This window comes from Ips typographus, linkage group LG9 (genome assembly GCF_016097725.1).
Source record: "Ips typographus isolate SLU linkage group LG9, UJ_Ityp_2.0, whole genome shotgun sequence".
NCBI classification, from domain to species: domain Eukaryota; kingdom Metazoa; phylum Arthropoda; class Insecta; order Coleoptera; family Curculionidae; genus Ips; species Ips typographus.
In genome coordinates, this window is record NC_138430.1 from 9620609 (window position 1) to 9646328 (window position 25720).

The 25720-nt window shown below is 35.5% G+C and overlaps 4 protein-coding genes across 7 annotated transcripts; 3 read left to right on the forward strand and 1 right to left on the reverse strand.

Moving 5' to 3' along the window:
* The first annotated feature begins 130 nt into the window (after positions 1 to 130).
* On the forward strand, positions 131 to 2243 carry LOC145734284 (peptidyl-prolyl cis-trans isomerase). The gene is made up of 3 exons (XM_081987565.1): positions 131 to 343; positions 970 to 1274; positions 1741 to 2243. The coding sequence occupies exons 1-3, from the start codon at positions 146 to 148 to the stop codon at positions 1859 to 1861; spliced, it is 624 nt and encodes a 207-aa protein (XP_081843691.1). The 5' UTR covers positions 131 to 145; the 3' UTR covers positions 1862 to 2243.
* Positions 2244 to 3224: 981 nt separating this feature from the next.
* kairos lies at positions 3225 to 13778 on the reverse strand. The gene is made up of 2 exons (XM_081986387.1): positions 13639 to 13778; positions 3225 to 5867 (listed from the first exon to the last, which is right to left on the reverse strand). Exons 1-2 carry the CDS (start codon positions 13648 to 13650, stop codon positions 4467 to 4469), a joined length of 1413 nt encoding a protein of 470 aa, XP_081842513.1. The 5' UTR covers positions 13651 to 13778; the 3' UTR covers positions 3225 to 4466.
* Positions 13779 to 14930: 1152 nt separating this feature from the next.
* LOC145733526 (uncharacterized) lies at positions 14931 to 17645 on the forward strand. Of its 2 annotated transcripts, XM_081986389.1 has the most exons (5): positions 14931 to 15069; positions 15370 to 15428; positions 15485 to 15767; positions 16497 to 16660; positions 17350 to 17645. In XM_081986389.1, the coding sequence occupies exons 3-5, from the start codon at positions 15707 to 15709 to the stop codon at positions 17590 to 17592; spliced, it is 468 nt and encodes a 155-aa protein (XP_081842515.1). In that variant the 5' UTR covers positions 14931 to 15069; positions 15370 to 15428; positions 15485 to 15706; the 3' UTR covers positions 17593 to 17645. The 2 variants fall into 2 exon arrangements, with proteins under 2 accessions (XP_081842515.1, XP_081842514.1); XM_081986388.1 differs by lacking the exon at positions 14931 to 15069 and having other exon boundaries at positions 15116 to 15428.
* Positions 17646 to 17698: 53 nt separating this feature from the next.
* LOC145733524 (A disintegrin and metalloproteinase with thrombospondin motifs 1-like) lies at positions 17699 to 25397 on the forward strand. Of its 3 annotated transcripts, none has more exons than XR_014179225.1 (18): positions 17699 to 17855; positions 18042 to 18152; positions 18255 to 18492; positions 20088 to 20377; positions 20954 to 21081; positions 21196 to 21404; positions 21626 to 21754; positions 21807 to 21959; positions 22014 to 22127; positions 22660 to 22792; positions 23125 to 23291; positions 23345 to 23526; positions 23583 to 23704; positions 23757 to 23889; positions 23951 to 24210; positions 24266 to 24531; positions 24572 to 24817; positions 25049 to 25188. XR_014179225.1 is itself a non-coding variant. In XM_081986384.1 (18 exons), exons 1-18 carry the CDS (start codon positions 17798 to 17800, stop codon positions 25361 to 25363), a joined length of 3246 nt encoding a protein of 1081 aa, XP_081842510.1. In that variant the 5' UTR covers positions 17699 to 17797; the 3' UTR covers positions 25364 to 25397. The 3 variants fall into 3 exon arrangements, 2 of the variants coding, with proteins under 2 accessions (XP_081842510.1, XP_081842511.1); XM_081986384.1 differs by having other exon boundaries at positions 24580 to 24817; positions 25049 to 25397; XM_081986385.1 differs by having other exon boundaries at positions 23954 to 24210; positions 24580 to 24817; positions 25049 to 25397.
* The last annotated feature ends 323 nt before the right edge of the window (positions 25398 to 25720 follow it).

A 25720-nucleotide genomic window follows, 5' to 3' on the forward strand; every position in this document is an offset into this window, starting at 1 on the left:
ATACTATTATTAAACTTTATCAGCAGTTACGTAATTTGGATTTTCATCTATTCACGGTATGCGGGATGATTTAGAAAGTATACGACTTTATATTGACGTTTGAGTTTAAACGAGTCACTGATTAACGTCGTCACATCCGGCAAACATGGCCCTCTTCGTTCTCTCTCGGCACGCCGCATCCATTTCTTTTCAAAGCGCATTCTCCGGTCAGTGTTCGAGTTTGCGATCAGGTTTTGGTTTAGCCTCTTCGATTTCAAGGAATTTGTGTACGAAAATGGGTCTCCCTAGAGTTTTCTTCGACATGACCACCGACAACCAACCCGTCGGCCGCATCGTAATCGAGGTAAGGACCACCGCGTTGTTTCTAAAAACTACACGTTTCTGTGCCGAACCACCATGCTTTTAGCAAGTCACCGGTTGTCGGACTTTGGCTTGTTGCTGTACCGCAAACACCCCGAAATGCCACGCTAAATCGATTCAAGAAATAAGTAATCTACTCTATAATCTGTAATTCGGGGTGTTTTGTAGGGTTTATTTTTTTATAACCTGAAAATTTTGGCATTCTGTGACTGATCCACCCGTGACTCATTTATCTAGTTGGCGACCGGCTTTCTTTCAAGGTTGAGTTAACAGGAAATCATTCTTTATAAGGTCATACATACTCCAGTCATTTCTAAAATTGTCAAGATGGTATTAAATCCTTCATTAAAGGGACTTAAATTTGAATGATTTAAGGAATTAATTAAGGATAGTTGGGGTTTTTCCATCCAATATCCTAAGTTACAGCTATGCTATGTATTTCTGTCCTTTTTCAAGTTTATTTGGTAGAGCAGGACAGAAGTACCTATCACAGATGTGACAATGAGAAATGTCTGAAGCCTGAAGAGCCCCAAAAAGAAGGAAACTGTTTTTTTTTTAACTATGGGAGAGCGGGAAAATACACGTTTTCTTATAAATGTTTATTTTTAGTTACGGTCTGACGTAGTACCAAAGACCGCCGAAAACTTCCGCGCTCTTTGTACTGGCGAAAAAGGATTCGGCTACAAAGGATCCACTTTCCACCGGATCATCCCCAATTTCATGTGCCAAGGTGGTGATTTTACAAACCACAACGGCACTGGAGGAAAATCCATTTACGGGAAAAAATTCGAAGACGAAAACTTCACCCTGAAGCACACTGGACCTGGTATTATGTCCATGGCCAATGCAGGTCCTGATACCAATGGCTCCCAGTTCTTCATTACCACTGTTAAGACTTCTTGGTTGGACAATAGGTAAGCATCAGTTCATTCAAGTTGGTTTTACAGGTTTTTCAATAATAATTCAATTTAGAAAAAAATATCAGAAAAAATATATATTTTGCATCATTGCAGAAGTCAAACAGGATTTATTTGAGCAAATCATTATCTAAACATTGAATATATTAAGTGCATGGAAATTTACCATGAATGTTGCACAATTTATGACTTGAAAGTAAATATTTGCAGTACTAATAGAAGTAAATTTTGTTATGTGTTTGAGTCATTTTTAAGGATTTAATCTGACCCTAAAGAATAGTAATTTCTAAAGTTTAAAAAGGAAAAACGTGGATATGGCTTGTTTATTTTTCCTTCTGGAATCATGTATTAGTGTGGTATTGTCGTCCTTTGTTGCATAAGAAATTATTTAACGTTTGACCTAAATTTGGTAAGCAAATACAGTTTACTTTCATGTTATTTACCAGTAATTTTTATGTTACAGGCACGTCGTTTTCGGATCTGTTGTGGAAGGAATGGACGTGGTGAAGAGTATCGAGGGTCTTGGTTCTCAGTCTGGCAAACCCAGCAGGAAAGTCGTGGTAGCAGACTGTGGCCAATTATAAATATCCTAAATGATTATTTGTATACAAGTTTAAGCAGAAGGTGCACGTAATTTACTCCTTTTCAGTCGTTTTTTTCGGTTTCCCTAATTTTGGAAAAATCTTAAATTTAATTTCACATAATACCTATAATTTTATGAAATCTGTTTGTGGTTTTATTATAGTAGTTTTAATAGAGGTATTTACGCAGCTCCACATAATTTCCATGGAAAAAAACATTTAGGTGTGATGTAATTCATATAAGGTATTAAGGTAAAGCAGTGTTTTCCAGAATAGCGAACCAAATGGTCCGTTTGCTTTTGTTTTAGTGATAAATGTCTGCATTTAAAGTTTTTTTACTAAGATCTGCGTCATGTAACAACAATAAAAATCTTAAATCCCCGAATTGTGATTTATTTATTATGGCCCTGACCTGAAACAAGTCTAGCGATATTTACCGATGCGGTAATTATCGAGTGCGTGGGAGACGCGATCCATAATCAATTATTGTTTCAAATCGTATACTTTTTGAACTTTGAACAAACATACTGGTCTAATAAAGTGGTCATTAGACAGAATGTCAAATGATGTCACATCCGTTCCGGCTGCATGTCATTATGTTGATCAGATGACACGTTGTCAAATTACGGACCTCGTGAGAATCTTGCCATGAGATTGGTCAAGATTGGTGTATTGTAGGTTGTCTGAAATATAAGAGATATAATGTCTCATGGTCCGGACAAGTAGCCAGTAGAGAATCTCAGCCACCGCTGAAAAGTAACGGGTATTCAATAATTGTTATGGTCAGGTCGCCTATGGATGGCAATTGTCACAAAAAGCGTATGTCTTAATTAACATTGCAAACAATTATTATATGACAGCTGTCAATACGCCAGTTTGATTTCAAACCATATACGACCTTATCAAGTGGAATAATTCGTCAATTAAGGCATTTCGTTGCCGTATTTGTAAAATAAAAAATGTTAGTTTTTATTTACACTTCAGAACTTAATAACACTATTACACAACACCATCGTAAATAATAAATACCTAGACAACAAAAACAAAAAAAGTTGTATCGCAGTGTTGCCAGCTGGGCCATTGCTTTACTAATTTTGTTTGTTTTATTACTTTAATTTTAAACAAAAAAGTTTGTTTACTGTTTTGAATCATGTCCACAGTAGTTGTAGCCCTCACATATCGTGGACACCAATTAAAATCATGCAAACATAATTCTATTTATGATAGAACTCGCAACACTGTATATCTCTATCTCACATGTGAGAATCTCCCCGAACATTCACGAATTTAAAAATTCACTGCCACTAGCCTTTCTTATGAACGTTTATTGTGAGAGGCATTGAAAGAAAAAAAAAATTAAACGCTCTATTATATGAAACATTTATTAACATTGAAGATAAAGTCAACGACATTGATATTCTTAAATAAATCTATACGTTCATATAATATGTACAATATTAGTTAGGTACTTAGTAAGGAAGGTCTGATTAATAAACACTGATTGTTTTAGTCGTGTGTTCATCTAGGAGTTTTTTTATATAATTTTTAAATCGACAAATACATAACACAGAATATATTATATAATATTTAGTAAGATTAAAAATCACACATGATTATTATATTATAGTATGTATTTTGATACTATTAATTCATTATATTATTCAAGAAAATATACATCGTTTAGAATTCCAGCTTTAACGATATTTAATTGTTAAATACAAACGTTGTTTATCACACTTTAAAGTTCTTTCAATTTTATATTTGAATTAAAAGAAGTGTAATAAACAACCTCGCACTTTTAATTAATATTCATCAACTACTTACTAATTTCCTTAAAAATTAAATATTAAAGTCTTTTAACTACGAGGGATTGTCGCTATATTAGAGAGACGCGAATGGTCTGACATGTTTTGTTAAAATAATACATGGAAATAGTATTTAGCTAGGTACTTCGTCCTGCGAAGGTTGTTTTTACTATTTTATGTAAATCACATTTACTGTACAAAATACTAAAAGATATGTTTTTAATGTTATATGTTATCAAAGAATTTTTCATGTGTATAGTAAATTTAAAATTTATTGATAAAATATATGGTATTACGTTTTTAAAAGGTTTCACAATTTGAATGTTATATTAAAAAATTGTGCTTTAAAATTACATAACATTCACCAAGTAAACAGTTTCAGGAATGTTTTACCTAACTTTACGTAATACGTCAAACTATTACATTTTAGGATCCTTTGAAAGGAAAAAGAGTTTAATTAAATCTCACAAAATTTATTAAGCTCGTATAATAAAGTTTCTGCACCATAATAGCGGGTTTAGAACAATTTGGATTACTTCTACTGAAACCTGCAAAACTTTTCATTCTAGCTTTTTAGTGCCATTATATCCAGTTGATAGCTTTTAGTTCTTCTGCAAGAGGCCGTATTTCATCGTCTGTCTTTGTATTATATCCGGATTTATTAAATCAACTTTTCCTGCTCTACGAATAGAAACTGATGATTCTATGATATGATATCAGTCAGTGTTTTAAAACAAATTTATGGCGATGATATGTATAAATAATAAACTTTTTTTTTATATGTTGGAAAACGTTTAACAAACCTACTTAACGAAAAGATCCTTAAGGGTAGAGCAAAGTGAAGAATCGCAAGCTTCTGTAGTTTCACCATCCCCTTTAGAAAACCAGCTGGACTTGTTCGCAGCACTGAAAACTTTATTCGCAGCCCCCAGCATCCTATCAGTAAGTCTGTTGCTTTTAGGGTTCGGCGACTCTGGTGAAGCTTTCTTCAGAAAACCTTCAATGGCGGCACCAAAAGCGTGAGCGTCCACCAAGGAGCCACTCCTTTCGTCCCACAATACTTTTCCAGGTTCTTTGCGGACAATTTTTTTCGTTAAATTTTCGAGGAGTAATTTTCTCTCTTTTATAAAACCGCATTTTGGTTGGTGTCTTTTGGCAAACCAATTGGAAGGTGTTTGATGATATTGCTTGGTGGATTCTGGTGATTTTTTGAACAGTTGCGGCACGTCGAATTGTAAAACAGAAACGTCGAAACTATTTGATCTGGTGCTTTTCTGAAACTGGTCGTTTTTCGCGTTCACGTCTACTCTAGCTGTCTTCCGTTGGGACAGAGGAGTCGTGCTCGGGACTTCCTCTCTCTCCCACTGATTGATTTCGGTGGCGGATGTGGAAAGAGAAGATAAAATAGAGATCAGATCAGTATTAGTGCAAACAATGCCTGACTTAATCTTACTTGTGGGCACTGGTGGAAGTTCAGAGGCCCTCCGTTTCGTCGAACTCGACGGGATCGGTGGTAAAGTGGTCCCGACAAAGTCGGAAAATCTTCTTGCGGAATTTCTGTACCGTTGCGTACTCCCACACGGTTCGTCCAGCGGTTCAACCTCGCATAGTTTTTCATTGCTTGTGTTCCACACTTTCATTCTTACTTTTCTCGCTTGGACAATATCGTCCATAATGTCCAATTGAAGGTTGTGCACGCTACCTCTAGATTCAATCGAAGGGGGACACGCAATGGATTCTCTACGATTGGGTAAAATTCTAGGGGGGAAAGAAGTGGGAAAAGCTGCCACCGATTCTCTTCGATTGCCCCCGCTTCCGAAAATGACGGGAGGCACTCTGGATATCGTCACCACCGAATGCCTTCTGCCACCGGGTGAGACTTGAGGACCTTGACATAGTGTGGCTAAAAATTCAGCCTGTTTAGGACCCGGTGAAGCATCCCCACGGTCAGACAGTCTTCGAATCTGGCTGGCGGTGATGCCACTACATTGCGGGGTAGGTAAGGAGTGCTTTCTAAGATCGCGGGCGTACGGGGATAACAGATAAGGGTTCATAGTGGGGGATTCGTCTTCGGAACTGTGCTGGGGACTACCAGTTTTATGGCCTTCATCTTCGTTCTCCTGGTCTTCGATTACGATCTGCGGTTCGGACGTTTGCGACTGAAGACGTGCTCCTGATGATCGACGCATTGTTTGATGTTGAATCTGCAAGTGAAAAATAATATTTAAAATAAAATTACAAATTTGCGCATCAGACAATTTATTAAATTCGCTTGAGTTGCATCTCTGGAGAGTTGTAGTAGTTAATGAGACTTGAAAACAAGATTTTACAAAACTTTTGTCATCAGTTAAAAAGGAGTTTAATTAACAACTTATTATAAATTTGTTTTCATAACAAGTGGCAGTAATAAAACGCATATAAGCAGACCGCACACTCCAAATTGCCACTTACCACCCCAGTTATAACACTGCTTAATATTATTACATAAAATGATAAATTAATATTCCCCTTAATGGATGCTCCCGTGTTTCCATGTAAGATTAGCTTTAAACTGATGGTGATATCTGACAACAGGCGATATTGATTATTAAATTTACACGTTAATCTTCTGACTGTAATAGATGTGTGTTACGATTGAGGCCTACTATACGAATTACATTGACGTGAAACTATATCACATTAATTACAATTACTTATCTACAGAAACCGGCATTTTAAATTATTGGGTTTCGCCGACTGGAAAATAAAAATTTCTACCGATAAAGTCAAGAACATTTTCTGTCAGTTTAATGTAGCTGCTGACCGAGAAAATTCGAGGTGATAAACTGACTTTTCACGATCTTGTGATTTACTAAAGAAGCTTAAAATGGAACATAATGCAGTTTTGGCAGGCAACATGAAAAATTACCCTCACAGAGTAATAAACATACAAATGTAGGGAGGAACAAAACAAGATTTTTCTATTAGGTTGAGCGGGTCCTCGAAATGGTCGTTTGGCTTTATTCAGACACGAAAACACGCTTAAAGCTTCGCTTTATTCTACGGTGGATATAAATGTAAACTAATATTTCTAGGCGCCTTTCGTTGTGTGGAAAATTGAATTGGAAAGTCAAAGATAGGGAAATGCTACGACTCACTGACTAAGTCGTGTACGGTATTGAAACGTAGAAAAAAAAAACACACAAGCAGAAAGTTCAATCAAGTTGGGTGTTGATTTAAACTTATCCAATCTATAAGTTTGTAGAGCAAACAAGTTTTCGTGAGTTTAATTTTAAGTGGAACTGTAAGATGCCGATGGCACAACCTGAATGGAAAACATTCCTTGATTGAATTGCAATTCCATTATTCACTGGTGTTATTGTGACAACTCAAGTTAAAAATGGATGTTTTTCAACAACAGCGGACTGCTAATTATGTTCAATCCTGAAGAAAAACAAATATTTTTAATTTGTAGCTGGCTTTTTTATTACGGTTTTGCTGTGTTGGAACGATATAGTCGTTTTACAGTTTTATTATTTTTAAAACCTACGAACAAACACGTGGCTACTAAATACCCAGTTTGTGCGGAAGCTTTTTGTTTTAAAAGTCACTTAAAAGCCAGTCGGGATTTTAAAGCAAAATACTCGACTCGGAGAGCGGTAATTCTGTGTTTCTAGTTTTTAATTTCACGTAAAATGTATGTCACTTATACAGGTGTGGTAATTCCAAAATGGTTCATAAAAAATAGTAAAAAAAGAACCAATACAAATCAAAGGGTTTGACAAAGTTTATCTAATTTCTACCACTGATTTTCTGTGAATAATTTTCAAATTTTTATACCTGTAAATTATAAAATGTCGTTTGTTAATATTATTTTTGCGGAAATTTGCTATATTACTCAAAACCCCCTTAACTGTAGTTTTCCAGTTAAACTATACACACATAACGGTTCGGTAATTTTCAAATTGAATCAAAATAATCAAAGTTTTCTTTTATTTTGCCCAGTTTGATTTCTGTCCAATGATTTTCAAATTGATTGCATGAAAAAAATCATTCATAATTTAAATTAATAACAGGGTGTAATTTAATAGCATAGCTCACTTACCACCTCTATGAGCAAGTCAAATTTAACGTCCATTACCTTAATTATAGCAGATTTACGCTTAACTGGTAAATTAATCGACATGACGCCGCTTTCGGTTGAAATACGTAGACACCCTCAATTATCAAATTAAGGTACAAAAATGTTTGTCTATTAAAACAAGACTTCTTTGCTCTTATTACCCTTGATGTATATTATTAGCATAAGCTCCCATTTCACTTCAAAGCCACGTGATTCTTTCGTTTACCACACAGGTTTCAGTTACATTTAATTACCCATTACTTCTTCTCTCGGATTCGGCATAAAGAAATAATACCTAGCACGTGTAAACAAACCATACATTGAAATATTTAAGTCTTATGCCAAGGGCATGGACTACAATATGCTTTAGGGAAGACTGTGTGGCATCGACAGAAAATCGATTTTTAATCACCTCTTTACACATTGAACACACACACATATCGGAAACCTTAAACGCACATTGTTATTGTATTAACTAGGTCACCAGTATGGTTTTGGAAAGTTAAAACAAAATGTGTGTGTGTCATAAACTGGTCAGTTATGAATTTTAGGTTTTTCAATTAACCTTCGTAATACTGACTGGGGTAATTCTGTACCCCAATTAAATTTTTTTTTCTAAATACTGTAATATTATCTTTTTGTCATACAGGAAATTAAAGTTTCTTTAGGTATGCTAAAGAGAGGTATTTTGCTATATAAAGCCAGGTAGGAATATTTGAAAAAAAAATATACTATTTTTTTACAGCGGTTTTTGTAGCCTGGGGTGCAAAAATACCCCAGTCAGTGCGTTGGGCCAGTCTATACTTGTCAGCGGCAAACTGCTTTCGGCGAGATTTTTCCTGTTTATTCTTGTCAAACCGCACAACAAAACTGACTGAACAGGAGATACAAATGTATCACGACGGAAACCTCGATCTAGGGGAAGATTTACCTCTATTTGAGGAGTCACTCAGCGACGAAGAGGACTATGTGGACAAAATTGACTCCGAGCCCGACGAGATTGAAGGACAAGTTGCTGATCAAACCGACAATGAGGATTCTAGTGAAGACTCTAGTTCGATGCCTACTTTTGTTAGTAAAGATGGCACTGTTTGGTATAAACAGCCAATAAAACGTACAAAATCTTTAATCCTATGGTGATTTTTGGACATATTATTGATACCGCAGCGCTAAACTCTTTCATTTTATGGAAAATAAAATATCCCGATTGGAAAGATTCTTATTTGGATGCCAGGCGTACATTTCTGCTATGTCTGGGAAAGGAACTTGTAAAGAATCACACAATTAGAAGATATAAAAATAAGGATAGATTACAACAACCAATCCGTGATCACATGCTGACTGTGGTTCCTGAATGTGACCGCCAAATAAATCCAATCGCGCAGAGATGGTCTGGTCGGTGTTACATTTGCACAAGAAAAAATGACAGAAAGACCCGAAATAAATGCGAGGTGTGTGCAAAATTTGTATGTGTGGAACATAGTAAGAAAAAAGTCATTTGTACACAGTGTGAAAAGTAATCCACAGGTTATATTTTAAACTCATGACTTTTGAATTTAAACTGACGTTTTTTTGCAGTAGTTTAAAATACATACGTTTTTCTTGTTAATAAAAATGTATCTTAATAAATTAGTTGTGTAAAAAAACATGTCTGCACTTTTTTTTCCGAAGATAGAAACAAAAATAACATGGGGTACAAAATTACCCCAGTTAGTAGTTGAAGGGGGTCTCAGTCACTCAGTGTTACGAAGGTTAACGTAACTCAAAATCAACCATTTTGTGTAGCAGGTTACTACTACTAATTTACTGTTAAGGTGAAAAAAAATGTTTTGTGACAACTTTTCGAGTTTATTTGTCAATTTTATGTTTTACGGTTGTTCAGTAGGGTTTATTAGCAGTTAAAAAGCGATAAACGAAAAAAGTTTGCCTTTTACGACTTGTCGTCTAACTTATTAGAGTTTTGAAGGTCTGTTTTAAGAAACATGTTTCAGTTAAGTTTATTGTTTTTTTTTCTTAAAATATTTGATGTTTTTGTGGCATTAGCTACTGAATGCTCGCGAAAACTTTGAAATACTTCCGGCACTTTCAAAATATTAAATTTAGTAATGAAATGATTTGCAAAGCAACATACATTCTCAACTTTCTTCACCAGTTCTGCAATCTAATAAAATTACTAAATAATAATTTATCTATCGCGAACATAACTGGGCTTTACTTCACCACGAGCCGATATTGTGAAAATATTTATCCAACCTCAACGTTCACTGTCCAAAACCGAAGCTTTTAATTACGCAATCTATTCGTGTGAAATAAATAATTCCCGCAAACAAACGACTAAACTTGGACTGGAAATTTAAATGATTCAAAGGCATTTCTGATGCAGAAAATAGCAACGGCAATTTTAGCGCGGCAATGTTAATTCGACTAATTAAATTTAAAGGCTGCGCGTAGTGATCCTGACAACAGACAAAATCGTTATCGATTTGCATCTTTTGCATATTAATATGATTTTGTTTCGTAGTTCTTCAGTTGGTTTGTCTGAGATACAGTTTTTCTACCAATTCAGTGTACTTTTAGTTTCAGTATGGCATTACCAAGTTGCATACATTTGCATTCACGGCTACAGCTTCATTAATCAGTAGGTACACGTAATCCGTGTTAAATTGTCTGTCTAAATAGTTCAGTTCAGGCATTTGACTTTGGCTTGTTAAGCTGTAAACGTGACAAACTATATTAACTTTGAAAAAAAATACTAAATTAGCAGTTTGCACAAAATTGCATAGTTCAAAATAGACCTCTAAAGCACTAAAAAGTGCTTTAAAAGAACCTAAACAAGTTCAACCAAGCCTAACACGGTTAATTTGAAAAATATCAAAAAGTGTAACAGAAGAAAAGTTGTAGGGCATTCTACTCTTACAAGACTGTATTAGGGCACTTTTGATTTAATTCCTCCTTAAGTCTTTACGTATAAAACGGAAAATGTTTTCCTTCATCATTGTTTGGCCCTCAAGAAAAAACCCAGAATAATGTATTAACCTTGTGTAGATCGATTTCAGGTAAGTAAATAAGTAGAAAAAATTGAGTAAATGGCAATACAATATTGAAAAGTACGTTATAGCAAAAAGAACCTAAAAAAATTATACGCACTTTTGGGAGATTTCGTCCAAGAAGGGGAAAGGAAAAACGAAGAAAACTCGTTAAAAGACTGACAATTTTATTGGAAAGAGACTCTTCTTGCAATTGAATGTCCTCAAAACTCAATTTTTGTTCGATTTTCTCAGCGTCTAAGTGGCAATCGTTATATCCATTAGCGCAATTGAATATTTGATAAGTTCTCCACATAACGCGCTGTTCTTTGTTCGTTTTATTTTCCAGAGTCTTCCTCAATCCACAAGTGTTTATTATGCTGGTTTGCAAGATTAACCTTACTATTTGAAAAATGGGAGGAGGACTGAAGTTTGGTCCGAAATGATTTATCAGAAAATTTCTATCAGTAAAAGCAGCTACAAGGTTTCAATTTGAGATATGGCAAGCTATAAGAAACTTTTTCAAGTAACTTTTACTTTGCAGAAAAGTTGGAATCAAACTAAAAGCTGATCATGTGTGTCGGGCTGAACCTTCTTAAATACAACTAAAGGTAAAGTGAATTTACTGTTGTCAAGAAAGAAAGTTCGCCACCATCCAACATTTTATCCCAGAGGAGTAGAGCAGCAGACTTTAATAGTAAATGGATAAGAAACATTCGCAAAAGAAAATATTAAACCGGATCTAAGACTAATTGGAGCTGAATTTTATAGTCTTATAAAGATCGATTTCGTAACATAAGCTTTATCAAGTAATGGATTGCGTTTTGTTCAGCATGAATGAAGGAAAACTGAGAGGAAAATAGGATTTTATGACCGCAAGATGGCAATAACGAGTCTTTATTTTGTTTCCTAGACTCGGAAAATGTCTGTAATCATTTTTGAAAAGCTTGAATTACCGGTTTATGCGTGTTGTCACTGATTAAATTTAGATTGGAGTTCTTGTCAGTAAACGATGTTAACAGGTTTTAATGGGTTTTCTCCAGCGCAGTGGATTTATAAAATTGTCGTGTACAGGCAGGTCATGTTCGGACGTGTTGTAACTTTTTATATTGCAACTATTTCATATTTTGATCCATCTCGAGACAGGAGTTTCGTGGCACTCCATGTAAAACTGTAAAACGTATCAATAGAACACTTACTACAATGAAGCTAAAATGTAATATTTACCCACATTTTTATTGGACACAATACTGGAGATAATCATTCATTTAAACTCGTAGATAATAATTTATTACTTGCATTGAAGTGTTGCGCATGCAAATTTGTTACACCAAAACTCGTGGAATATGTTAATATTTTCGTAGTGACAAATAATTCACACAAATCCAGTCCTTTTGCACCATAAAATTGAAGCCTCAAGCAACTTTAACGCTTTCGTTCGGAAAGTCAAATATTCATTTCAAGTTTAATTTTCTCTTTCGTGACTCCCGTCGTAAAGAATGTTTTTGACCACCATATTGCTCTGGTTCTATTGAAGCAAGAAAACCAAGATTTTTTTTTTACTTTACTTGCACATCCTCTAGAGAATAAAGGGATTAACAATATTCTTTTCCAAATACAGAAAACTGCACTCAGACGTGTTTCATAAAAATTATTTTCCTACCCCATTAAAGTTACAATGTCTAAAGTTTCCAACTCTTGGCTAGATAGAAATCTGGTGCTTAAGAATAAACTTGTTTCACGTAGCCCTTAATAACCCATTTAAAGTTAAAATAACACTTAACTCGAGTCACGAACTTTGGCCATATTCATTTTATGCTTGACGGGCAAAAAGTATTGCGAAAGCACATCGTTATCACCGTAAATTTCAAATTGTATTTGTTGACGTGAAAACTTTAGCGATTTTCCATACATTTGAATATGCGATCGGTTCGGATGTCAAGATTTCCATTACTGAAAATATATTTCACCAAGGGATTTAACTACAACTTTACTTTGAAATTGCAACTCAACGGGAAGTAATAACTGTCATAGTAACCGAGTTATGGAGCGTTAAAGTGGAAATTGTCAAATTCCGATAGTAGTTTAGTCTACTCTATATTTATTCTTAAATAACTCATTTAGGTTTACCACCCTGTAACTGTCATAACAACCGAGTTACAAAGGGCCAAACCAGAAATTGTCAAATTTAAACTGGTATTTTTGTTGATTATTTTATAGCTCGATGGACCAGTACGCTCAAGTAACATTACCCACGTAAAGTCACGGTCGTGAATATTTTGATTGTGACAAAGATTAGTCGATCGATTTGCATTTTTTCCATCGATAATCCGCTTCGATAAGCGCGGTCGATTTGAATAAATCGATAGTTAAAATGAAAAAAATCAACGGGAATTTTTGTCATTTGGGTGGGCCGCCATTTGTCACACACAAAAAAACTCGAAATTATCGATTTGTAAATATTCCAAGGAATTGAAGTCATCAAGGTTAAACAAAGAGAATAATCAGCATTTTATGTTCAATTTTACAGTGCAACTTGCTAGTTGATACCTCTAACCGTTTTCCTCAGTCAGAGTTAACAGCAACTTTCACCGTAAATATCTCAAAAACGATACACTTTTGAGGAGTAGAATCGATTGACACACATACAGGGCGATGTATAGGCACAAAATATACAGGGCGTCCCATTTGAAATTATTACATTCCTTAGTAAATTGTAAAACTCATGTGCCTAGTCAGTCTGTAAGTTTCTGGCTGACATATTACTATTACAGTCGCAGTAATTGTATTTTTTTACTATACACTATTTGGTTAAAGGGAGTTTAACGATATTTTTAACAAACTTACCGTATGTGTCATAAAATTGCGTCCCGCAGAACTAAATTGTGCGAAGCGTTTTAAACTAGAAGCGCACTATTGAACACTCGCAGGAAGTCGGAAATAAGCAATAGCAGCAAGAATTTGTCCCTTTCTCGGCACACCGAGTGTCGGCAGGATACTGGCCAGGATGAACGAGGAGTCGCAGGACGCTGGAACGCAGATTCCGTTCCGTGTTGAACGGGAACAGGGAATATGGGAAGATTCTCTCTCGAACGTTCTTCGTTGTCTGATAGCTACTGTCAATTTTGCTAAAACGTGTAATGAATATGATTATTAGTTTTTTAACTTAATTTAGAATAGATTGCAAAATTTGCAACTTACTTGACAGTGCAAATAGCGTTTTAAGATCTAAATTTTGATATAGTTACTGAAGAAACTGAACTTAGGAACAATGTATTTGAATTTGGTAGTGGATGCCATTTTGTTATCACACCACTACAAAGTTGCTTTTTTGGCTATTACAGCACTAATCATCGTTAGACAATTAGTACAACTACTTTACCAGCAGGTAGAAACCGGTGTTACACTACTTTTGTGCTTGCTGAATACAAGCCACAAGTATTATGCAAATCAGGCTTAACTTCAACTATAACTCCTTACACCGTTAAACTTTTCGATAATTCAATTACCAACTCAGTTTCAGTGACTTGTTAGGTAGTAATGTTCTATACTGCACCATAATTACAAAACTTTCAACCCCAATTGCAATCCCTTTATCGGTGTATGCTTAAATTTAGTTACTAGGGTCACTAAAATGTGGCTATATGCAGCTTTTGTGGCTTAAATTGTGTTTACTGTTGAGCTTCCAACATTTAATTTTTGCCTCATAACCTGGTGGAGTTTAGGACTGAAACTTCATTGTTGGTGAGTGTGATAACATAGAAAAATTATAGCGTAAACACTGTACTATTTTAAAAATGATTATTGTGGCAAAAGTAATCGAAGCCCCACTCGTCACTGAATATTTGATCCGCTTGGGAACAAACCCCCATTTTAACCCTGCATATTTTAGGTTCTCGGGCTTTCAGTGCACTCAAAAATTACTTTAAAATTCAAATTTAGCTTTAAAATAACGGGATGAATTAATTTCGTGGGTTGGCGACCGTTAACCAGACTTGAAAAAAAACCAGGACGCACGCATTGATTTTTCGAGACAAGGGTAACAAAGTTTTGGGGTTTGACGGCCTCATCCCTTTGTTCGTTAGCCTAGATTAGGGCTGACTTTGACGTTCTAATTTAATAACCCAGGTAGAATACGTCCTCAAAACCTGCCCTCGTAATTAAGACAGCTCCAAATTCGTAGTTACATAAACAAGTTTCCAGCGAGGACAAACCTAGCTTAATGCAGAGATCTAGGTCAGATGCAGTAGTTTTAAAGTTTGAAAAGAGCTTGCAAAGGTAATTTGAAACGCCGAATGTTTAGTAACTATTCATTATTTTCTAGAAAGATGTCATTTATTGGATTTCAATTTTTGCTTGGCCAAAGTTAAAATATCATAGAGTTGTTTCACTGCTTTGTAATGTACGCATTGATTTTTATTTAAAAGTTGAAAACTAAAGTTATTAATTTGTTAAACGTTCCATTTACCGAGCAGTTCAAACTAACTAAACACCCTGTATTTTATCTGCTCAATAGAAAAATCTCCTTTTCTTTGAGGTATCAATTTATTATTTGCTTTGTGCTTATATTGTATCCAGGCCAATTAATCATCAGTATCTCGAAAACCGTGATCTCGTCGTATCCAAACAGAAAACAGGTGAGTTAAGGATAAATTTCCGATACTTAAGTAAAAATAACCCAAATACCGCTCAGAAGGAAGCGATCCCTTAATGATCCCGTGACGTCACGTCGTCGTCCAGGTTACGGAGGCAATGCCTGAGGGGCTGAAACGGAAGAGACATGCGTCCTTAGGGCCCCACGTTGTTGCATCCATGGCTGACTATGTTTGCCAGTCGGAGTAAGAACATCATTAATGGAAATTAGAATGGTTTGATTGTGTTTTATTGTAGACTGAATTAAAGACCAAGAAATGACATGAGAGTGTTGGTTGTGTGTGCTCTGTGTTTTTTTTGGTTTCTAGTTACCACTGCCTTACGTAAGTGTTCGATTGTAAATATCTATAATGTCAAGTGAGAGCATTATCTGCAGATACAAATAGAGACAAAATTTAAAACTAGAGTTTACGTGTTTCCAATCTTATTTTGTCTTAAAAGATCTGAAATGTGAGAGTTGGAGGTTTATTTAAAAAGAGTTGAAGGAAGAAAGTTTCCAATACTGGCAACGAACTGGAAATAACTTTCGTAGGTAATCAAAGTAGGTTTAGAAATAAAAATAAAATGCTTTAGGGCAAGAATATTTTTTCTATGGTATCTGTACGTGGTGGTGAACTAAATTCATTAAGTTTTCACAGAAATTGTTAACACTGTAACGCGTAAAGGTGTGTGGCAAATGTTGTTAACACATCACAAGGTGTATTTACTTTAGTTTGAATATTCTATTTGATTATAGTTAAAGTTGTAAATTGAGATTATTAATATAAAAGTTGGTTACAACATTTTTCCGTCAACTAGTTTATAATAAATGTTTATAATCCTACAAAGATTGTATCCATGTAAAACGCCCTCTCGCGGAGAAATTATCGTAATAGTCCAAGCTGTCAAAACCTGATGTTACTATGTTTTGCATTCCTTATCGACCATTAAAAAAGACTTTTAATAAAGGGTCGACGGAAATAAGAGTTTTCAAATTAATTCCAGTTCAAATTTAATTTAAACGACTCAAAACTTTCCAAGCTGTGCTGACAAAATGGAACTTTTTGTTTCAGGACCGAGCGAAACTCCGCACCAGACGAAGGAGGCGAGAGAAAAGCAGCATGATCTTTGGTGTCACAAATGTGACTCGATGTTTGACGGTGATAAATGCTTAAATCTCACTCATAATTCGTCTAGTTTACATCACAAGTGCAGTAAAGAACAGAGAAAATGTTTGGTAATTTTGTTTTTTTTTTATTAAAACAGCTGGTAATAGAATTTCCAATCAAAAACAGCACTCAAGAATCTGCAATAATGAAAAGAATGAAAGTATGGTTATTTGCTAAGCTGCACATTAAATTTATTTTTAAAAACCTCAAACAAAAAACGCGCTCTTTCAATGCAGTCGTTTGCCCCAGTTTAAATATTTGCTTTTAGTAAATTGGTTTCCCTGCAGTAATAATGTTAAATTGGAACTTGATTGCGCTATAAAGCTCTGTTTCATTGGATGCCAGCCCCAAAATTATTAGTAAAATTGTACAAATATTAATAACTTATTCTGGGAGGTAACCAGAGAATCGAACAGTCAGAAAAACCTAATTTTGTTTCTTCACGCTGGAGGTATAATATCCTCCTTTTAAGGGTGTAAGAAATGAAATTTTTTTTCCCATTAACTTTGATAAGCGTGGAAATGTAGGCGAACAGCAGCAACAGGGGAAGAGCAATTTAAACTGCTTTGTAATTATAAAGAGGCTAAAGCTTCAATTTGAGGGTTATCATTCACTGAGTTTACTTAAGAAAATCTAAAGTTGATGAAAGCAGTTAAAAAACTTTTATATTGATTTTAAGGGAATTATTTAAGTGTATCAAGCATTCTTTAAATTTGACTTTTCTAACAAAACTACAAATTCGTCTATTTTTGAACAGGTAAGACGCATTTCAATGTCAACGAGCACAGAAGAAGTAACCGGAAAACCGAAATTGTGGCTTCTGCAGCGGAATTGTTCCGAAACTTGCGAATCTGGTTGCACTGTGATCGGTGAAAGGACCAAGTTGCATTCCTGCATAACTTGCTGTGACGAGCACAACTTTTGCAACTCTGGAAGCGGAACCGAACGAGTCACGTTCTTTTTATATTCTCTTTTAAAAACATATCTTCCCTTTCGTTAAATTTTTCACACCAATTTACTGCAATTAAATAAGTATTACTAAAAAATTTTGTAGTTATTTGACATTCCAGTAGTGGTGTTAATTACGTCCAAACAGTAACCATCTCAATGCCAGTTAATGCATCAAATTAAACACAATGACACAATTAAAATCCCGTTTTTAACAACACAGTAGAACACCAGCTTTTAAGTGACTAACACTAAATATGTTTTCCACAACTTTACTTTTGATAATAGTTAGTGTTTTTCAACTATCGCTAACAGGTAAGTCCTAACTAACAAATTAAAAACAAATGGCCCTTAAACCGCATCAGCTAATTGCTTTTAAGTACCTAAAAGGGCGAGTTGCATCCGGTCGTACATCTATAATGGGTTTACTTGTTTAATCGAAACGGACATGTTTGTTTGGGAGGCCCTTTCTAATACTACAAGATTTGTGGTTTGTTTCAGGATTTCAGGATGTTTTGGTCGTTTATCCAAAGATTTCCAAGGAACAAATATTTGATGACATAGTTGTTTTCGTTCAAATGGACCGATGGTTGTTGGTTTTTCCAAATAACGGTAATCAATTTTCCACTGCAAAGACCTCTTGTTGATTGAATTTTGAATTGCTCTTGTAATCGCCGAGCGATTTTAATTAATCGGACTGTGTGATTAATGCAGGAAATCTTCGGTTTGCATCAAACTTCAAAGCGGAATGGATTTCGTCAGATAATACCAGGATAATTAATGTGGAGGAATGCGAGTTTAAAACTGGTTTCGTTCAGGGTCTGGAAACTAGTAGCAGAGCCGCAGTGACCATTTGCGGTTCTTTGCTAACTGGATACTTTGAAAAACAGAGTTATTCTTACTTTTTTGAGCCACTGAATAGAAGTAGTAGCGAACACCAGTTAGTAATAACGTAAGTAAAATACTTTTTAATTAATTAAATAAAACGTGTAACTTTGAAACAAAGAGTTTATAAATTAATTATTAATCTCTCTTGCAGACTTTTAATTTTTTGATTAAGTCAGTTGAAAAACGCATAAATTCGATTAATTTACTAGGGTTTCCTACTTGATAGGGCAATTTGAATTCCATTGATAGAAAAAAAAAAACTTTACTAGAGTTCAGTCAATTGCAATACGATTTGGCTTCTCTTTGACGTAATAGGATACAGTTCCTTTACTTTGATACGAATAATGGTGCAGGAATGAGGGAGTGATTAAGTTTAATCCAGTGAACTATTTTTTATAAAAAGGATTTTACACAGTCACTAAGCAAAGTTAACCTACTTGCAATAAAGATAGTTTGTTGTTGTGAACATCAATCTGTCTGTAAATATTCCTTAGGGATAACACCAGCTAGCATTTTAGAGAATTTTGTTGAAAACGTCTCTTATTGTCATGCAAATTTAGTACATACAGAATCTGGAATTCAGTTTAAAGCGAAGAAATTCAATCTTGATGTTTATTCGTTACTGACAACGTCAATTTCAGTATTTTCTTTCTGTCTCCATTTGCCTTAATGCTTAATATTGGATCGAACAGCCGGATGAGAAAAGAAAGCCTAAGTGTAGTTTAAAAACATAAGCAAGAGTATAAAGGGTGTCTCAAATTCGATGGTTTTACAGGGTATGCTCAAAAGTACCAAATGGGGTTTTTGCGAACCTGTGCTCGGTGCTATTTGAACCAGTTTTTCCAAGATTACCTGACTTTTTTTTCCTGCCATTTCTAAATTTTGTTTTTTTCTCATTTTTTTACTTTTTTGTTGTGTCAAATACACGTGACACGTGGATAGTCAATAAAATGGGCTTTGTTAAAAAATATGACAACTTTGGTTAATTGGTTTGACGGTTTAGCAGCTACAGGGCGTCAAAGTTATTTAATTTATTTTCCACTTTTTAAATGCAGTGTTTCATTTAATTGTAAATAACTCGATAATTTGGTTCACACTCTACAGGTGTGGTAAATCCAAAAGCGACCATAGATAAACCGTGTAACGGACAGAGAAACGTAGGTAATACCATGCGCGGGAGATAGACAGAAAACGAAAAAAATATCAAGTAGGCCATATTTTTAGCGCGCTGTTGCCAAACGCCGTAAGTAAGTTTGTCGAGGGTATTGAATACTTACGGCGTTTGGCAACAGCGCGCTAAAAATATGGACAAATATGGAACACGGTTTTCCTATGGTCGCTTTTGGATTTACCACACCTGTATAAGCTTTTGTACGTGAATAGATAGCCAATGAAATGTGCTGTCTAAAGATATGACAACACTGGTTGGTAAGTTAAACTATTTGGGCGCTAGAGGGCGTCAAACTTAACTAATGTTTCTCTAAACCTTGAAAATCCAAGTATCTGAAAATCGTAATCCAAGGATCATAATCCAGCCTTTATATCACTCAAATAATAGAAGAACCATCGAATTTGAGATACCCTGGTACAGTAGAGTAGCGACTATTTTAAATTTAATAAACTAAACACTCATCATTCAATTAAAAAACAAATTTTTAGTACAAAGAAAAGCAGTTTTTCGTCACGCTCCACCAGGTCGGCTCAATTGAATCCGGACTGGTTGTTCAATTTAACTGGAGATACGATAGACATCCAGGATAATGAAAACGACTCCGATATTGAATTTGATCAGCACCCTGACCCGGTCTACGACCCCAAAAGCACCACCGTAAGCCGAGACAGTGGCATTCCATTGGAGTATAATATGAGAAACGGATCCTCCGGGGATTATTACGACGAGGAGAACGGGTATTTTTATGATACCGCCTGGTCGGCCGTCGTAACTGAAGGTAAACTCATTTTCAGCGCACATATCCGAACGTAAGTTTTTTTTCGTAATTTAATTTAATTTTTCCCTTGTCAGTCAGGCCTTTCTATGTAAATGAAAAAAGGATGGTAGAATGTGTGTTAAAGTTTATGATGCGTGAAGAACGCGGGGATTTTTAATTTTAAATTTGCGAGTGGAATGTTGGATGAAAACCTTTTAAGTTCAACTTTTTGTGGAGGAAAAACAGGAAAATACTCTAAAGCTCTCGCGAAAAATTGATTTTCTTATACTAGTTATTTTTCTAACTTTAGAATAACTTTTCGCTTCATTAAAAGCGTATTACATTCTTTAATTCGAAAAATTCCTTGAAATTTACTTCTACCGTATAAACTTTTGTTATGCTATTTTAATAATTAGCTAATAAATCTTGAAATAATTATCTACCTTCTACTAAAATAGCTAAATCAACAGGTGTATAAACATGAACAGCAATTTGTATAAGCGTTCACGAACGATCGTTTCGTTAAATAAATACTGAATTATCAAGCGTTTGCACCCCGCAATTTCTAGGGGTTAAACCTGTTTTTTCCTGTTTCAGCACATTCGTGGCATGGCAATAATTTACCAACTCGTTGGTTAGAGATTGCAGTGGGTGTGGATCATACACTGATAACGTTTCATGGCAAAGACAAAGTACAACAATACGTTCTCGCATTGATGAATATTGTAAGTTGAGTTGTTGAATGGGTTGTGGTGGTTTTCACATTATTTACAATACGAAACTCACGATAGACCATGATGATGTGTGATATTTGATAGTTCGACCCAGTTTGGTTTCAGGTAAACGCAATTTACCAGGACGCCTCCCTGGGGGCTAACATAAAACTTGTAATAGCCCGATTGCTGTTCTACGAGCACGGAAAACACGGCATAATCCGATCGGGAAATCCTAAAAAGTCGTTGGAAAACGTGAATATGTGGAACAGGAAGTTGCATTCTACGTTGAAGTCGGGCCAGCCAAAACACGACGTTGCCATCTGGTTAACTAGGTAAAATCAGGTCAAGTTTAGTGTCTAAATGTTCGTTTATAGTTTTACAATAAAACGGATGTTTAGAAATTTTACAAGATCAAAATAATCGATTGAGTGATGTTACCGTGTGTAATCATGATATTTCCACATTTTCATTAGAACACATGTAGGATTGAGGAAAATAAATTAGATTTTTTGTTTTAGAGCAATTTTTGATGAGATTGTTATTACTTTATTAGATCAGATCTAGGAGGTCCATCGGGCTACGCCCCAGTTGGAGGAGTGTGTGACCCCAAGCGAAGCTGTGCATTAAACAAAGATGAAGGACTGACCAGCGCTTTTATTATTGCACATGAAATGGCTCACATGTAAGTGATTTTCTGACTCATTCAGTACTACAGTAACTGATTGTTAAATTAGGTTGGGTTTGTCCCATGACGGCGATCTTAAAGCAAACAACAATTGCAGTGAAGACCCATTGGAGGGTAGTGTAATGGCTGCCATGGTTTCCTCAACTTTCAGTAAATTTTCGTGGTCTTCGTGCTCGAAAAGGGAGTACAAAGAAAAACTGAGGTCCGTTGTAAACGTAGCGATTGCGTTCTTGTAAACTTTGAAGTTTGCTTTCAGTAATTGGAGTTGTTTATCAAACGCACCCCGTTACAAGGAGGAGATTCTGTTAAACGCCACTCTACAAACGGCTTTCAGCATGGACGAGCAATGTCGAGTCGAGTTTGGGGATGGGTAAATTCGCACACGTATTACGTCTCTCTTGCCTGTTTCTCGTTAATCTTTTTAACTTCGGTTATCAAAGCTTTTAACAAACACAAAAAGCAAATTATCGAGACCGTATTTGGTGTATGTGTGTGCTTTTGTTTTGTTTGCACTCTAATGGAAAAATTCTAAGCAATAACAAAAATCACTCCTAAACGAATTTGAAAACCTTTCTTTTACCATTATGGTTTAATGTTTAAACTGCAATTGCAAATGGACACAAAGACTGAAAAAATAGAATTTTTTGGGGATATTTTTTGAAGGAACTACTTTCTACTTGAAACAGTTTGAGGTTTTGAGGAACGCACTGTACCTTTAAAATCTGTGGAAGGGAGTATAGTAAAGTTTTGAATTTAAGTTTGGCGTGCACAACAGTGTTCTAGACCGGTTTTTTCAGTTTAAAAAAAAATGAGAAAAGATAGGAGAAATCGAGTAGACGGATCTGGCAACCCTTTTATGTGACGTGTTTATGACTTATTTTACTTTTATTTTTTCCTGACAGGTACTTGATGTGCCGTGCTTTTGACATAGTAGACCCCTGTTCTCACCTTTGGTGCGGACATGAAGCTGCGCCGTTAGTTTGTAAGTCAAAAAAAGGACCACCACTCGAAGGGACTGAATGTGGTTTTGGAAAGGTAATTTTGCAAAAAGACACTAAAAGAAGCATGTTTTTTAGCTAATACAGTAATCATGAACGACAATCATTTATGAGACTTGCATATTTTAATACTAAATCACACCAAATTCAATTATCATCTGATGCTCCAAAACTCAAACTGGATGGGTAAAGTGTGCTTTTAATCATTCATGTAGTGGTTTATTGTTTTTGAGAAAATCCCGAATTTAAGCTACAACAACCTAAAGTAATAATTTATTTCATTAGTGAATTATTAAGTATCTTTAATATTTAACTATATTTAGATAAAAAGAACAACGACCTTTAAAGTATTTTGTTTATATCAAACAGTGGTGCGTAAACGGATATTGCAGCGATATCCCCCAAAATGCTGACAAAGTTCCAGTGGTGCTCAACCCTCAACATGGCGGTTGGAGCGACTGGAGTTTTTGGGGTCCCTGTTCTAGAACCTGCGGCGTTGGCGTGCAGTATCGTTATCGATCTTGCGACAATCCTAAGTTAGCTTGACTAAATAAGAAAAAAAATGTTTTGCAACTTTGCTGCTGTATAGGCCATCGTACGGAGGTAAAAATTGCGAAGGACCTACAGAGGAATTTCAGCTTTGCAACAAGACCGCTTGTCACAACCCTTACGTGGATTTGAGGGCCCAACAGTGTCAAACTCTGCCGAAAATTCTCAACTTTACAGGTATTCAAATATCAGACACGTGGCTCCCTTATGAGAGTCAAGAAGGTTAATATAAGTTGTATTGTCTTTTAATGTTTATAGTAAAATATTTTTAATTGTAGAGGACAAAAAGTGTAAATTTTCCTGCGTTAGCGAAGAACGTAAAGAAGTTTTTGTTATGGATGAAAACTTACCAGATGGTACTCCATGTTCTTATGAAAACGAAGACCAGATTTGCATTCAAGTATTAATTTTCATATTACGGAAACAGGTTTAAGAACTGATTTACTTTACAGGGTATCTGCTATCCTATAGGTTGTGATGGAAGATTAAACTCTAGTCTTACTAGAGACAAATGTGGAGTATGTGGGGGAGACGGTTCTGGTTGTATTAAGAAGCACGTGACTTTAAAAAAGAGGCTTAAAAAAGGTATTGACACTACTTAAACTCACCATCATCAACAAAACCATTATCAAAAAATGTGATTTAGAAGTCAAGAAGATTTCAATTTTACCAAGAATGGCACGCAACATTAACATTGAGACCAACGTAACCTTCCAGAACTCAAACGATTATCCTTCTATAGCCTTTATACTAAAAAATCGAAATAAGAAAGGCTACGCGGTTACCATACCAAACAGTGCAGTCCACTCAAAGATTGTCGAAGGTACCAACTTTTTTTACAGAAAAATTGGCAGTTACCACAACATTTGGGGAACTGGTCCTTTACTTTCTGAACTTATCATCATAGTAAGTCCATATACTGTCATTGAAACGTAAACTTTTTAACTTTAACGACTTGAAGATTGTTACGTCAGCAACACAAGCACTGAAAGGAATCTTTTTGTCCTCGGACACGGAATATTCCATACACGAAACGTTTATGAAACCTTCTACAAGATTTGTGTGGATTACTGGCGGTTGGGGGCCCTGTTCAATGAGTTGCGGTGGAGGCCGAAGACAGAAAACCACCGGATGTTGGGATAATCAACTCAACAAACTGGTAAAAAGGAAATATTGCTCTTTGCTGCAAAAACCTGCAGTTGAGGCTGAAACTTGCAACACTTTTAAGTAAACACATTACAAGTTCTGATTTAAACTTGAAGTTAAGTGGTGCAGGTGTGAGTTTCAGTGGTATCCAGGTGATTGGGAGCCCTGTAGCGCTACCTGCGGAAGCCAGGGATTGCAAAACAGGGAAATTTATTGCATTCCCAACTCGGTTTCCAGTTATCCAGAAGTCGTGAAGTCGAAATACATGATAAACCCCAAAAAGTGTAGTGGGACACCCCCACCAAATATACGAGCCTGCAATAGAGTACCGTGTGTCTATAATTGGCAGTTTACTCAATGGTCTGAGGTAATAGCAACACAGCCATTTTTTAATTAATTAACGGAGGATAAGAAGATTTGAAAGATTCTATAAAAAAATTTGTAACAGTTATAAAGCAACTCTTAATGGGGCTGTTACATGTTTTATCCTTAAGACTTGTAATCCCCCCCTAAGTCTTCCAAGATTTTTATTCAATCAGTTATCCTAATTTTGCTTTGCCACGCTGGTAAACAAACTCCTTTGTTAACCTATTTTCAGTGTTCTGCTAGTTGTGGAACAGGAGTTTCTTTTAGGACAGCTCATTGTCCCGCTGTGGATGATGGAACTTGCGGGGAACCCCCTTCGCCTCAACGAAAAGTTTGTTCAGGAAATTTCACCAGAGTGAACAATAAGTTCTGCAAAGGACGAAAATTGAGGAATTGCAAAGAAGACGAGTCCAAGTATTGTGCCTTTCATCTTTTGAAAAGATATTGTCAGTTGAAAGGTTTCAGAAGATTGTGTTGCAAATCTTGCGCCGATCATAATCTCCATCGCAACAATCTTCAGAACCAGATTCAAGTCGTTTCTTATTAAAGTGTATCAAAGATTAATAAAGTTTTGTTCTAAATTTGTTGCAGTTTCAATCGACCAAAGTCGAAGGTTGATAGGGTAATAGAAAATGTACGCGAATTTTTGATAAATGACGCATCGGTCATTACAAGAATATCCGTATTACATATGTAGAACTTTTTGGATTTTTGGTTTATAGCGATAAACATTAAGGCGAGCTTATCCTTAGACCTAATAAAAATAAACGGCGAAGCAAAATATTGAGACGGTGATTTATGAAGTTTTCTGTTCTTGTTTACATTTTGTCCGTTTGTTTTTGCTATGCTGAAGATTTTTATGGCTCTTATATGGCTGCATCTGCTTCATAATGTAGCCATATCC